Source organism: Salmo salar, chromosome ssa09, assembly GCF_905237065.1.
Source record: "Salmo salar chromosome ssa09, Ssal_v3.1, whole genome shotgun sequence".
NCBI lineage: Eukaryota > Metazoa > Chordata > Actinopteri > Salmoniformes > Salmonidae > Salmo > Salmo salar.
In genome coordinates, this window is record NC_059450.1 from 26,557,570 (window position 1) to 26,573,039 (window position 15,470).

Here is a 15,470-nt window from a genome sequence, read left to right on the forward strand (position 1 = left end):
CAACCGCCGTGTCTTTGTGAGACGTAGAGTAGGTGAACGGATGATCTCTGCATGTGTGGTTCCCACCGTGAAGCATGGAGGAGGTGTGATAATGTGCCTTGCTGGTGACACTGTCTGTGCTTTATTTAGAATTCAAGGCACACTTAACCAGCATGGCGACCACAGCATTCTGCAGCGATACTCCATCCCATCTGGTTCGTGCTTAGTGGGACTATCATTTGTTTTTCAACAGGACAACGACCCAAAACACATCTCCAGGCTGTGTAAGGGCTATTTGACCAAGGTGTAACGGCTGTCGTATAGAGGGGACCAAAGCACAGCGTGTTGAGTGCTCATTTTGATATTTACTAACTCAAAAACAAAATAACTGCCCACAAACACAGGTGGAAAAAAAACCTACTTAAATATGATCTCCAATTAGAGACAACGAGGACCAGCTGCCTCTAATTGGAGATCATCCCCCCCCCCCAAAAAAACCATAGAAATAGAAACATAGAATTTAAACATAGAAATAGAAAACATAGAAAACCACACAAAAAACAACCCCTGTCACGCCCTGACCTACTCTACTATAGAAAATGACATCTTACAAGGGTCAGGACGTGACACAAGGAGAGTGATGAAGTGTTGCATTAGATGACCTGGCCTCCACAATCACCCGACGTCAACCCAATTGAGATGGTATTGGATGAGTTGGTGTCACGCCCTGACCTTAGAGAGCCGTTTTATTTCTCTATTTGGTTAGGTCAGGGTGTGATGTGGGGTGGGCATTCTATGTTGTTTATTTCTTTGTTTTTGGCCGAGTATGGTTCCTAATCAGAGGCAGCTGTCTATCGTTGTCTCTGATTGGGAATCATACTTAGGCAGCCCTTTTCCCACCTGTGATTGTGGGATCTTGTTTTTGTGTAGCTGCCTGTGAGCAGTCCCAGAATGTCACATTTAGTTTTTCTCCTGTTTTGTTGTTTTGGTGAGTTTCATTTTCATTATAAGATGTGGAATTCCATGCACGCTGCGCCTTGGTTTATTTATGACCGGGAGTTTGAAGATAGCGATCGTGACAGAAGATCCCACCACAAAAAGACCAAGCAGCGTGCGCCTACGGGGAAGACGAGTTGGACATGGGAGGACATCCTGGACGGCAAAGGATCCTGGACGTGGGAGGAGATCCAGGCCGGAAGGGATCGCCTCCCATGAGAACAAGTGGAAGCAGCGAGGGAGGAACAGCGACGAGATCGGGAGTCACGGCAACGACGGAAGCCCAAGAGGCAGCTCCAAAAATGGGGGCGGGGGGGGGCACACGGGGAGATTGGCGGAGTCAGGGTTGAGACCTGCGCCAACTCCCCGTGCTTACCGTGGGGAGCATGTGACCAGTCAGGCACCGTGTTATGCGTTGATGCGCACTGTATCTCTGGTGCGCATTCACAGCCCGGTGCGCTCGTTGCCTGCGCCCCGGGCTAAAGTGAGCATTCAGCCAGGACGGGTTGTGCCGGCTCAGCGCTACTGGTCTCCAGTACGCCTCCTCGGTCCAGGATATCCTGCGCCAGCTCTACGCACTGTGTCGCCAGTGCGCCTGCACAGCCCAGTTCGCCCTGTGCCAGCGCCCCGCACTTGTCTGGCTAAAGTGAGCATCCAGCCAGGACGGGTTGTGCCAGCCCTACGCTCCAGACCTCCAGTGCGCCTCCACGGCCCAGTATATCCTGTGCCAGCCCCATGCACTCGGTCTCCAGTGTGTCTCCCCAGTCCAGTGAGACCTGTTCCAGCTCCACGTACGAAGCCTCCAGTGATAATCCATGGCCCGGAGCCTCCAGTCATAATCCATGGCACAAAGCCTCCAGTGATGATCCATGGCACGGAGCCTGTAGTGATGATCCATGGCACGGAGCCTGCAGCGACGTCCCCCAGTCCGGAGCTTCCGGCAACAGTTCCCAGTCCAGAGCTTCTGGCGACAGTTCCCAGTCCAGAGCTTCTGGCGACAGTTCCCAGTCCAGAGCTTCCGGCGACGTTTCACAGTCCGGAACCTCCTGAGACAGCCCGCAGTCCGGAACCTCCTGAGACGGCCCGCAGTCCAGGAACCTCCTGAGACTGCCCGCAGTCCGGAACCTCCTGAGACGGCCCGCAGTCCGGAACCTCCTGAGACGGTCCGGAGTCTCCAGTGACGGTCCCCAGTCCGGAGTCTGCAGCGACGGTCCCCAGTCCGGAGTCCCCAGCGACGGTCCATGGTCCAGAGTCCCCAGCGACGGTCCGCGGTCCAGAGTCCCCAGCGACGGTCTGCAGTCCAGAGTCTCCAGCGACGGTCTGCGGTCCAGAGTCTCCAGCGACGGTCCGCGGTCCAGTGTCTCCAGCGACGGTCCGGGGTCCAGAGTTTCCAGCGACGGTCCGCAGTCCAGAGCTTCCAGTGACGGTCGGCGGTCCACAGCCTCCAGCGACGGTTGGCGGTCCAGAGCCTCCAACGACGGTCGGCGGTCCAGAGCCTCCAACGACGGTCAGCAGTTTGGAGCCTCCAGCGGGGGTTCCCAGGTCAGAGCTTCCAGCGATGATCCACGGTCCGGTTCCTCCGGCGATGATCCACGGTCCGGTGACACAAAAGCGGAGGGATCAGCGGGCGGAGCGGGGGCTACGCCCCGAACCGGAGCAGCCACCAAAGGTAGATACCCACCCGGACCCTCCCCTATAAGTTCAGGTTTGCGCCCGGGTATCCGCACCTTTGGGGGGGGTACTGTCACGCCCTGACCTTAGAGAGACGTTTTATATCTCTATTTGGTTAGGTCAGGGTGTGATGTGGGGTGGGCATTCTATGTTTATTTCTTTGTTTTTGGCCGAGTATGGTCCCTAATCAGAGGCAGCTGTCTATCGTTGTCTCTGATTGGGAATCATACTTAGGCAGCCCTTTTCCCACCTGTGATTGTGGGATCTTGTTTTTGTGTAGCTACCTGTGAGCAGTCCCAGAATGTCACGTTTCGTTTTTTTGTTGTTTTGGTGAGTTTCATTTTCATTAAAAGATGTGGAATTCCATGCACGCTGCGCCTTGGTTTATTTATGATCGGGAGTTTGAAGATAGCGATCGTGACAGTTGGACTGCAGAGTGAACGAAAAACAGCCAACAAGTGCTCAGCAAATGTGGGAACTCCTTCAAGACCGTTGGAAAAGCATTCCTCGTGATGCTGGTTGAGAGAATGCCAAGGCTGTTCAAAGCTGTTATCAAGGCAAAGGGTGGCTTCTTTTAAGAATCTCAAATCTAAAATATATTTTGATTTGTTTAAGACTTTTTTGGTTACTACATGATTCCATATGTGTCATTTCATAGTTGTGATGTCTTCACTATTATTCTACAATGTAGAAAATTGTAAAAAAATAAAATGAATGAGTAGTTTTCACTGGTACTGTACATCTACATAATGAAAAACAAAACATAATTTTTTTAAATGAAGAATTAAAAAAAATGTTTTCCCTTAATTAAGTCAATATTTTTTACACAACATCCTGGGTTCACAGTCGAAGTTCCACATCACCACTTGAACTCTGGACCTTTACTGAGTAAATGGAAATTCTCTTAGTGAATAACATCAATTGTACTAATCATGAACATCATGGCGCAAGAGTTCAGATCCAGCCAGGTTATCTCTGTTATCTCCAGTTCCACTAAAACTCAAAAACCAGGACAGGCATCGATCTAAAAGCATTTATTTACTGAATGTAAGATTAACAGTTCAAGTAAATCCTTAGAGACTTACATGGGCATGATGACATCTGTTCATCAGCATTCTCACTGCCTTTCTCTAAAAAGCATATAAAAGAGTCTTAATTTTTGTGAAAACTTTTACGTTGGTGTAGCATTTATTTATACTGAACAAAATATAAACGCAACATGCAACAATTTCAAAAAATGTGACTAAGTTACAGTTCATATAAGGAAATCAGTCAATTCAAATAAATTCATTAGGCACTAATCTACAGATTTCACATGACTGGGAATACAGGTATGCATCTGTGTGACCACCATTTGCCTCATGTAGTGTGACACATCTCCTTCGCATAGAGTTGATCAGGCTGTTGATTGTGGCCTGTGGAATGTTGTCCCACTCCTCTTCGATGGCTATGCGAAGTTTCTGGATATTGGAGGATACTGGAACACGATGTCGAACAGGTCGATCCAGAGCATCCCCAACATGCTCAATGGGTGACATGTCTGGTGAGTATGCAGGCCATGGAAGAACTGGGACATTTTCAGCTTCCAGGAATTGTGTATAGATCTTGCAACACGGGGCCATGCATTATCATGCTGAAACATGAGGTGATGGTGGTGGATGAATGGCATGACAATGGACCTCAGGATCTCGTCGCGGTATCTCTATACATTCAAATTGCCATTGATAAAATGCAATTGTGTTCATTGTCCGAAGCTTATGCCAGCCCATACGATAACCCCACCACCACCATGGGGCACTCTGTTCACAACGTTGACATCAGCAAACCGCTCACTCGAACAATGCCAAACAAGTGGTCGGCGGTTGTGATGCCGGTTGGACGTACTGCCAAATTCATAAAAACTACGTTTGATAGAGACATTAACATTTAATTATCTGGCAACAGCTCTGGTGGACATTCCTGCAGTCAGCATGCCAATTGCACACTCCCTCAAAACTTGAGACATCTGTGTCATTGCATTGTGTGACAATCCTGCACATTGTAGAGCAGCCTTTTATTGTCCCCATCACAAGGCGCACCTGCGTAATGATCATGCTGTTTAATAAGCTTTTTAATGTGCCACACCTGTCAGGTGGATGGATTATCTTGGCAAAGGAGAAATGCTCACTAACAGGGATGTAAACAAATTTTAGCACAAAATATGAGAGAAATAAGCGTTTTGTGCGTATGGACAATTTCTAGGATCTTTTATTTCAGCTTGTGAAACATGGGACCAACACTTTACATGTTGTTTTTATATTTTTGTTCAGTATACTTAGCTACATTGAATCTGTGTAAATGTCAGACATGCAGTCGAGCATACATTTTTAGACATCTATTTTTCAAACTATCCAAAATAATTTAATGTCATTAATTAAAGTAGATTGTAGTATAGAATATAATTATTTTCCTAATATATTAGTAAAATATGGATCTTCCTATATTGACTAAATAAAATGCAAATGATGAATGGTTTTCACTATCTTATGAAAATCAGAGAGTAATAAAATATAAAAACTTACGAGCAAAGACATTGGTGCTCAGAAGAAGTAATAGCCAGATCTTGGGGTCCCCCATGATGGGCGCTCAATGACAAAAAAAGGCTCTGTCCCTTATGTTTGGTTGAGCTCTCTCTCAACCGTAACTGATTCACTAACCACAGGACCTAGATTTTTTATAATGTCTCCCCATATCTCTCCTAGTCCCTCCCAAAGACAGCCCAACTGAGAGCTATGGTAGATAAATCAATGTTGCAAATGTTGTGGCCAATCCAAAGGTCATCAACTTTGACTAGTTTAACAAAGGAGACAATTGTCACTATTCTAGAATATGTGAATTGCACATTTGTCAGTATTGATTCTCCCGTTTAGCAATTGTTTTGGATCAAAATATCATTGTCTCCTGTTTTGTTTCTCAGGGATCTACTGTCCTGTAGCAACTTGCAACAACTACCCGTTGCAATAATATGTAGGTCAGTATACTGTATGAGGAATTATAGCTATGCCCTAATCCATGTATAGTTTTTAGAAAAGTTGGAAAAGGTTTTTGTACATGATTTGAATTACACAAAAGTCTATTATAGAGATGCACGCTGAACAGTAGGATTTGGTATATACAGTATCAGTTAAAGGTTTGGACACACCTACTCATTCCAGGGTTTCTCTTTATTGTACTATTTTCTACATTGTAGAATAATAGTGAAGACATCAAAACTGAAATAACACACATGGAATCACGTAGTAACCAAAGAAGTGTTAAACAAATCAAAATAAATGGTATATTTGAGATTCTTCAAAGTAGCCACCCTTTGCCTTGATGACAGCTTTGCACACTCTTGGCATTCTCTCAACCAGCATCATGAGGTAGTCACCTGGAATGAATTTCAATTAACAGGTGTGCCTTGTTAAAAGTTAATTTGTGGAATTTCTTTCCTTCTTAATGCGTTTGAGCCAATCAGTTGTGTTGTGACAAGGTAGGGGTGATATACAGAAGATAGCAGTATTTGGTAAAAGACCAAGTCCATATTATGGCAAGAACAGCTCAATTAAGCAAAGAGAAATGACAGTCCATCATTACTTCAAGACATGAAGGTCAGTCAATGCTGTAAAATTCAAGAACTTTGAAAGTTTCTTCAAGTGCAGTCCCAAAAACCATCAAGTGCATTGGCTCTCATGAGGACCACCACAGGAAAGGAAGACCCAGAGTTACTTCTGCTGCAGAGGATAAGTTCATTAGAGTTACCAGTCTCAGAAATTGCAGCCCAAATAAATGCTTCACAGATTTCAAGTAACAGACACATCTCAACATCAACTGTTCAGAGGACACTTCGTGAATCAGACCTTCATGGCCGAATTTCTGCAAAGAAACCACTACTAAAGGACACCAATAATAAGAATACTTGCTTTGGCCAAGAAACACAAGCAATGGACATTAGACTGGTATAAATATATCCTTTGGTCTGATGAGTCCAAATTTAAGATTTTGGGTTCCAACCGCCATGTCTTTGTGAGATGCAGAGTAGGTGAACGGATGATCTCTGCATGTGTGGTTCCCTCCGTGAAGCATGGAGGAGGAGGTGTGATGGTGTGGGAGTGCTTTGCTGGTGACACTGTCAGTGATTTATTTAGAATTCAAGGCACACTTAACCAGCATGGCTACCACAGCATTCTGCAGCAATACGCCATCCCATCTGGTTTGCTCTTAGTCGGACTATCTTTTGTTTTTCAACAGGACAATGACCCAACACACCTCCAAGCTGTGTAAGGGCTTTTTAACCAAGAAGGAGAGTGATGGAATGCTGCATTACAAGACCTGGCCTCCACAATCACCCGATCTCAACCCAACTGAGATGGCTTGGGATGAGTTGGACCGCAGAGTGGAGGAAAAGCAGCCAACAAGTGCTCAGCATATGTGGGAACTCCTTCAAGACTGTTGGAAAAACATTCCAGGTGAAGCTGGAGCCCAAGAATGTGCAAAGGTGTCATCAAGGCAAAGGGTGGCTACTTTGAAAAATCTCAAATATAAAATATATTTTGATTTGTTTAACACCTTTTTGGTTACTACATGATTCCATATGTGTTATTTCATAAATGTAATGTCTTCACTATTATTCTACAATGTAGAAAATAGTAAAAAAAAAAAGAAAACCCTGTGGCTCAGTTGGTAAAGCATGGTGTTTGCAACGGCAGCATGGTGTGTGCAACACCAGGGTTGTGTCACAACTGTCGTGGAAGAGAGAATGGGACCAAGGCGCAGCGGGTTGCGTGCGCAACATATTTATTATAAAAAATGCGAACACCACAGAAAAACAATAAACAAACTAACGCCAGGAACAGAGACGCAGGCTCAACAAAAGCAGTGCTCTCAAACAACTACCCACAAGTGACAAACAAAACACACACCTATTTATAGGACTCCCAATCAGAGGCAACTAGAAACACCTGCCTCCAATTGAGAGTCCAGCACCCAACCTACACATAGAAAAACTACCCTAGAACATACACATAGAAATATAAACATAGACCAGTGACCAAAAAAAAAACGTAATACATAAATAAACTAACCTCTGCCACGTCCTGACCAAACTACAATAACAAAATATCCTCTATACTGGTCAGGACGTGACAGGTTGTGGATTCGATTCCCACGGGGGCCAGTACAAAATCAAAAAAAATGAAATGTATGTATTCACTACTGTAAGTCGCTCTGGATAAGAGCATCTGCTAAATGACTAAAATGTAAAATGTAAATGAGTAGGTGTGTCCAAACTTTTGACTGGTACTCTGTATTTATATTTTTAAGATTTTGGAACTTGCAGAGATCTGATACAGGTCTGATAAACGTTCAGTTTAATATCTGTTTAACATTCCAAGAACCCTATCAGTATGACTTAACGATCTGATAACCTGTGTAACCCTACTGCTATATAGGCGGCCTGGAACATGACATGCTGCTTCTGCGGCTGGTGTATGTAGTGTGCCTCATTGATTACAGTGGGGGTGTTTCAACTACAGCTAAAGAAACATTAAAGAAACAGACATTCAACGCTTGAAGTGTACTTTTGGCGGGAGCTGTGTGACCCATCAGACTCAGCCTATTTTCTCTGCTTTTCTGCCGTAGTTTAAAATCTTATGCCAACCTACAACTTGTCAACAAAAATGTAAGGATTCTATAGTTGGCAAAATAGTTTTTACCCAAACATAGGTTAAATGGCACAAGATGTGACTTGATATCAAACATAAGGATAGCATTGTATTTTTAAAAGCAAACACACCAGTTAATGCACACCTGAGATGCAAAGTAATGTTCGTTTTTCAGTAAACAGTGTTATTTGAATGTAACCTCTGAGGTAGCTGACATGGTCTGCCAAAGCACTTTTTTTATTTTTTAACTTTCAATTAACCCCATAGTTGGATGTTGAGGCGTGTGTGCTGATTGGTCACCATACATTTGTTTTCCTGTAGGTGCGAGACCTTTTACTGTTTGAATTTAGCTTAACCTTGGTGGTGAGAAAATAAGTAGGTATGAAAGTATTCGTTTTTTCAACAAGCAAAACTTGCACTTTGTCACAGGCGTCATAATGAGTAGACCAAGGTGCAGCGTGGAATATGTTCATCTTGTTGTTTTAATGAAAGAAGAATGAACACTTACAAATTAAACCAAAAAATGACAGCAGACAGTTCCGTCAGGTACTTTACAACTAAACGGAAAAAACCCACAATACCCACAAAACACAAAGGAAAAACAGGCTGCCTAAGTATGGCTTCCAATCAGAGACAACGATAGACACATGCCTCTGATTGGAAACCATACCCGGCCAAAACATAGAAAACAAAATATAGAATGCCCACCCACCTATGACACCCTGGCCTAGCTAAACAGAGAAAACACAGCTCTCCTAGGTCAGAGCGTGACACACTTTTTCTGGCATGTGTCAGGCTATGTCTTTTTTGGGGGGGGGGGGGGCACCTAGTCTACCCACATCCCCAGTGTAAGCCTGCCTTAAACAAGTAGCAAATGGGTTTCCCAACAATCACTATGCGTAAATAAAAATCGGGTCACTAAACTCGCTAAAGATAATAAAAAAGCTTTCTAAGCTTTTTCACACGGCAATGCACAGTAGCTTTAAAATGCTGATTGTACAGTGAGAGCACAACAGCCTAACGTTTAGTGACCCCTGATGAACTGTAAATAATGAATGTATAGTTCACCTGGTTGGGCAATAGCCAACTACAGCCATCCAATATATGACACAGGGGAAGCAGCCAAGTAGTTGGAGTATCACTATCAAGTCAGATGGTATAGGCTTTGAGATTAGGAATACCTAAGCAAAACTGTTGCCATAGGGTCGATTCCATGATAACAAGATGCTGAGACTCAGATTTTTCCATTTAAAATGTATGTCAAACTAAATCCAATGATTGCAATGTTAAACAAACCACACAACTCTATGCACAGTGACTACTTTAAAAAATTTCCTTTCATGTACATTCGTTTTTGTACAGTTGAAGTCAGAAGTTTACATACACCTTAGCCAAATACTCAGTTTTTCAAACTCAGTTTTTCACAATTCCTGACATTTAATCCTAGTAAACATTTCCTGTCTTAGGTCTGTTAGGATCACCACTTTATTTTAAGAATATGAAATGATTGAATAATAGTAGAGAGAATTATTTATTTCAGCTTTTATTTATCTCATCACATTCCCAGTGGGTCAGAAGTTTACATACACTCAATTAGTATTTGGTAGCGTTGCCTTTAAATTGTATAACTTGGGTCAAACGTTTTGTGGAGCCTTCCACAAGCTTCCCACAATAAGTTGTTTGAATTTTGGCCCATTCCTCCTGACAGAGCTGGTGTAACTGAGTTAGGTTTGTTGGCTTCCTTGCTCGCACACGCTTTTTCAGTTCTGCCCACACATTTTCTATAGGATTGAGGTCAGGGCTTTGTGATGGCCACTCCAATACCTTGACTTTGTTGTCCTTAAGCCATTTTGCCACAACTTTGGAAGTATGCTTGGGATCATTGTCCATTTGGAAGACCCATTTGCGACCAAGCTTTAACTTCCTGACTGCATCGGATTCCTCCGGTCAACTGACGACTGAGGTCAGCTTGCAAGGAGTTGCTAGAGCGCAATGAGCCAAGTAAGGTCCCCCCCGGCCAAACCCGGGACAATTGTGCGCTGCCCTATGGGATTACCGATCACGACCGGTTTTGATACAGCCTGGGATTGAACCCAGGTCTGTAGTGATGCCTCTAGCAATAAAATGCAGTGCCTTAGACCGCTGCGCAACTTGGAAAGCCCTCAGGCCCATCTTTTTAAAGAAACACCATTTCAAGTAGTTTTGTTCTGGTCACAAGATAATCCAGAAAATTACAATAAACAGAGCCACAATCAGGCAGAAAACCTAATGTTCTATTCTCAGCCAGGGCCATCTTTTCAAAGAAAACAATGAAATTATCTCTATTTCAGCTAAATAAGCAGATTTGTTGAGATTACAAGGAAATCCTAATAATTCAGCTGAAGAGCGCCACAGTCATGCAGAAAAATCTGATTGTTCTATTATAGTGAGAACAATCAGTTTCCTTGGCTGATGTGGCTGCTACTTAGAAATACTATAACAGTAAATGAATAGATGACATTCACTGCTATGAGGCCGTCTCCAGTATAATTGCATAGTTTACACAGACCCACCGTGGACCTTTGACAAATACATCTCCGTCCAATAGCTGTTTTGCAGTGGTGTAAAGTACTTAATTAAAATTACTTGAAAGTTCTACTTAAGTATTTTTGGGGGGTATCTGTACTTTACTGTTTATATTTTTGACAACTTTTACTTCACTATATTCCTAAAGAAAAATATGTACTTTTTACGCCATACATGTTCCCTGACACTCAAAAGTACTCGTTGCATTTTGAATGGTTAGCAGGACAGAACAATTGTGTAATTCACACACTTATCAAGAGAACATCCCTGGTCTTCACATTTGCCTCTGATCTGGCGGACTCACTGAACACACATGCTTCGTTTGTAAATTATGTCGGAGTGTTGGAGCATGCCCCTGGCTATAGGTACATTTAAAAATCAAAGACAATGGTACCTTCTGGTTTACTTAATAAGGAATTTGAAAAGATTTATACATTTACTTTTGATAGTTAATTATATTTAAAACCAAATACTTTCGACTTTTACTGAAGTACTTTTTTACTGGGTGACTTTCACTTTTACTTGAGTCATTTTCGATAAAAGGTATCTTTATTTTTACTCAAGTATGACAATTGGGTACTTTTTCCACCACTGCTGTTTTGTCAACGAACTCAATGTATTCGAACACTGGTGGTAACCATATGATCCCAATGTAGCCTAGTAGGTAGCCTAGTAAAACGATGCCCCCCTCTGGTATATTATTTAGCGAACTATCTGGATCCTAGGGGGGGTGAGGTTAAATGCGGCAAACACATTTTGGTTGAATGCATTCAGCTGTGAAACTGACTTGGTATCTCCTTTCACTTCGTTGTTGTTTCCTTGTTTACTACTGAAATATATGGGCGGACTGAAATGGACGGACCCACTGTAAATGTATTTTTTCATATAAAACGTGTCCCAGTGCAACATGCCCAGATCTTCCCACTGGGGCATGGCTTATGGAGAGTTCTATGAAATAAGCGCTGGTATGGCCGTATTGTAGCCCATCGAGTTCTCACACGGGGACCGATGGCTATAGTGTTGCAGGGCTGCAAGCAAAAGCCATAAAGGCAAAGAGGGATGGGCTATCAGCTGATCATAGCCAATGTAGATGATGACCTAGTTACCTAGCTTTGCTGTCGAAACAGGCTAGTTTTTACTTGATTTGAGCTTGTTCTGCTTTCTGCTTGTTCTGACATATGCCTCGACTTACTATCAAGGAGTCGATGTGCAGCAGCGCGCTTTTATTTTGAAGGCTAAAACCGGAAGTTTCTGTTTTGTATGCTGGCAGCAGAAACAGTATCTAGTTCCCATCCCATGACTTGTATCATAACAGTAGGGAATGGGGGTGGTCAGCTTGACTACAGCTAAACAGAGACTAGACAGGACCGCAATCTTACCACAATGCCAGACGGACTTATTACAAGCAGGTAAAATTAAGAAAATTTCGTAGCTGTCTTTCTTTGACGTTTCGGGGTTGCCTGATAACATTAACACTTGTGAAACACATCCCCATCGTTGTTTACTTGTTGAAGCCAGTCTTTGTTTTTCCCTGTACCAACCCAGGGGTCCCTTTGACTTAGTTGCAACTATTCACCAAACTATTGTGCACATATTAATTAATACCAGCATGTAGTGAAATAAAAGTTGTCATTGACATGTTTGCTGGATTCCTTTCTTGCTGTTTACCGTTGGGACAGTGTGGAATGATGTTTATGCAAGATGTCACTCCACAGTTCTGTTCTTGTATGAATCTTGCACTTTGTGCAGTTACTTTTGGTCAATGTCACAATGTTTTTCATCCCAGGCCGTTGCAGAATGAGGTGACAGGCATAGATCTGCAGGTGCCTCATTACCAGGAGATCCGTGGTACCATGATGACAGGTCATGTGGAGTACCAGATAATTGTGGTGACTCGGCTGGCTGCCTTCAAATCCGCCAAGCACAAACCTGAAGACATTGTACAGCTGGTGGTAGGTAGTCACAGGTTGTCGTAGTCTCATGTAAGTTAGGTGGAAACATAAGTATTAGCATCCTGCCCCTGTGCCCCTAATCACCTCAAATTGAAAGTGATGGTGTAGCAGCTACTGCTTTGGTCTGAAATTGTGGTAACACTTCACTGTAGCATTCAGTATGTACAGTATGCATTCCTAAACCCTTTATAACGGCTACATAATGCATAATAACATTAAGATTTTGAACAACAACCAAATATACAATTGTAACGGTTGGATTTGAACCCCAAAGCATTGCTATAAAAGCTACAGGCGTACCTATACCATGCATGTTTTACATGTGTTTTGCAGGTTTCAAAGAAATACAGTGAAATTGATGAGTTTTACTACAGACTCATGGGTCAGTATCCGAAGATCACCTTACCAGCCATGCCTCGCAAGGCCCTGTTTGTAGGCGAGGCAGACATCCGGGAGCGTAGGGTGGCCTTTGACGAACTGGTCAAGTTCATCTCCAAGAATTCTACACTTGCTACTTGCCCAGAGGTGTTGGAGCTCTTAGGTAATGTACCACAATGCACTACAGTAAATAGTATTTTTTTCTATAGAATTTTTTGACATTTTAATGTGCTCTTTCCTACTCGTTCCTTCTAAATATGGCATCAGTGCTTGTCTGACTGAAACTTGCACTTTCTAACTCATTCACCTACATTAATGCCACCCCTCTATCTTAATGCAAACTACATAGGTCAGAAAATGTTCAACTTTGGGGATTAGTACTAATACTACTGCACTGCACCAAACTGTGAAATTATTATTTGAACAATGAGGTTACTGTATATCAAGGCGGTCAGGGGTTCAATAACAAAATTATAAATGATTAACCAACAGAAAAAATAAACAGTACTTCCCTGTAGTGTAGAAGTTGCCTTATTTAATCAAGAATATAATATCATAAAGAATATTTGGCTCACAGTTCATATTTCTGTAGGGGCGAAGTCCACAATGGCAGATTTGAAAACCAGGAACGTTGCAGATTGGCAGGACCAGGATAAAGAAGAAGGCTTAAATTTCTTTGAAAGTGAGGAGACCCCTGCTGCTGCTGCGAAAGTAACCAAACATGTTCCACCAGTGAAACCTAGGGAAGAGGAGCAGGAACATGACGATGATGATGAGTACCTTGGACCTCTAGGCAATTTAAAGTAAGAACCTTGCTGAGGTTGTGTTCATTTTAGATGTTTTTCTCAATGGTTTTGGCGTCTTCTCAAATATCTGTATTCTGGATCAAATGGATGAAGAGAAAATATCATTTCAGACTGTAAATCAACAACATTTGAAAATTGGGATACTTTCTACAGGCACTGTATGGTATTTAATGTGTTCTGTCACCCTTTCCCCCAGGTGCACGAGGCAGAAGAAGAAAAAGCCTCCACAGGCTAAAGTGTCTACCCAGCCTAAGTTATCTCTGTTTGATGAGGCTGAAGATATAGATGATGACTTGTTTCAACCTGCAGCCAAAGACAGTTAGTATAAATATTTAAATACAGATTCTGTGTTCCATTTATTGCTTCCATAGGAACTGTCATAATAATGTCATAAGCTGTCTACAAACAGTGTCAGTGTCAGAGATTCCAGACTGACATCCCGTAAATGAAAATATCAGATCTGGTCCCAAGGAAGCCTGCCTCTGGTCCAATTTAAATTAAACTCATATCTTCATTGTGCTAACAGGCAACGTTAAGCTGTTTAAGGAGCCAGACTTGATAGGGAAAGTGAAGTTGGGGGACCCTTTACTACTTCCAACAGCATACAAGGATGTGGCATCTGCAGATTCAGGACTGGATGAGGATACAGATGAACTTTTCAGGTATACAGTCACAGTTATTTGCGAGACAAGGTGGTTATTACAACATTGTATTAGCCATTCAACATTGTCCTTGTTTCCCTTTTCAGGATAGAAGACAACTTTGACAAGCTCCTCCAGTTGAAGAAAAGTATCAAGGCAAGGCCAGTTCCTGCCCCCAAACCCAAACTGGCCCCAAAGCCAAAACTGCCTGTGAAGCCCTCCTCTCTAGTCTCAGGTGGTGGGGGCCCAGTTGTGGGTGTTCTTCCAGTTGCAGATGAGGTGAAGGATCAAATCGACATTCTCAAGTATATCCAACAAAATGAGTCTACATCTATTGATGATCTGGATCTATTTTAATTGGCAACTAAATTATAGTAACTGATTAGGACTCATGAAGTTGTTAGCAGGCTACACAGGAAAATAACAGCCTAAAATGATGCCTATGATTATATTTTGACATTACCCAGGATTATTCCATCAAGGATGACTTTTGGAAGTCTGATTCTAATAAAAAGTCTACTGAACATGTGTAGTTACAATCAGTGCTGGAAATGGGCCTGTGTGGTATCATTTATTTTTACCTATATTGCTTTCCTACTTTTTATACTGAAAATGCTGTATACATTACCATGATTGAGTGGTTCCAAATGCAATGTCTTCACAAAAAAATCAAACTGATTTTTTTTAATACCTGCACAGTCATTTTGGATTTATCCTACTAAATGTCTTGTCGGAACATATTAATGTAAAAATGTTTTTAAACAACAAATTTTACCAAATAAAGTCTACAATTTTACAAAA

At 42.5% G+C, this 15,470-nt stretch overlaps 2 protein-coding genes across 2 annotated transcripts in view; one reads left to right on the forward strand and one right to left on the reverse strand.

The window, feature by feature from the left end:
* Positions 1-5,403, reverse strand: part of apoba (apolipoprotein Ba) — a 44,704-nt gene extending 39,301 nt beyond the window's left edge. The window contains exons 1-2 of the mRNA XM_014211001.2: positions 5,208-5,403; positions 3,732-3,776 (exon numbers count right to left, since the gene is read on the reverse strand). Coding sequence (XP_014066476.2) covers positions 3,732-3,776; positions 5,208-5,262 — 100 coding nt within the window. The 5' untranslated portion in view covers positions 5,263-5,403. The remainder of the gene's footprint in view (positions 1-3,731; positions 3,777-5,207) is intronic.
* Positions 5,404-11,990: 6,587 nt separating this feature from the next.
* Positions 11,991-15,470, forward strand: hs1bp3 (HCLS1 binding protein 3). The gene is made up of 7 exons (XM_014211000.2): positions 11,991-12,301; positions 12,679-12,844; positions 13,178-13,385; positions 13,815-14,025; positions 14,225-14,346; positions 14,555-14,690; positions 14,777-15,470. The coding sequence occupies exons 1-7, from the start codon at positions 12,276-12,278 to the stop codon at positions 15,024-15,026; spliced, it is 1,119 nt and encodes a 372-aa protein (XP_014066475.1). The 5' UTR covers positions 11,991-12,275; the 3' UTR covers positions 15,027-15,470.

Coding starts and splice junctions, on each gene's coding strand:
- hs1bp3 (XM_014211000.2), top strand. CDS start 12,276: ATGCCAGACGGACTTATTACAAGCAG. Junction 13,386..13,814: donor AGAGGTGTTGGAGCTCTTAG/GTAATGTACCAC, acceptor ATATTTCTGTAG/GGGCGAAGTCCACAATGGCA. Junction 14,347..14,554: donor TCAACCTGCAGCCAAAGACA/GTTAGTATAAAT, acceptor TTGTGCTAACAG/GCAACGTTAAGCTGTTTAAG.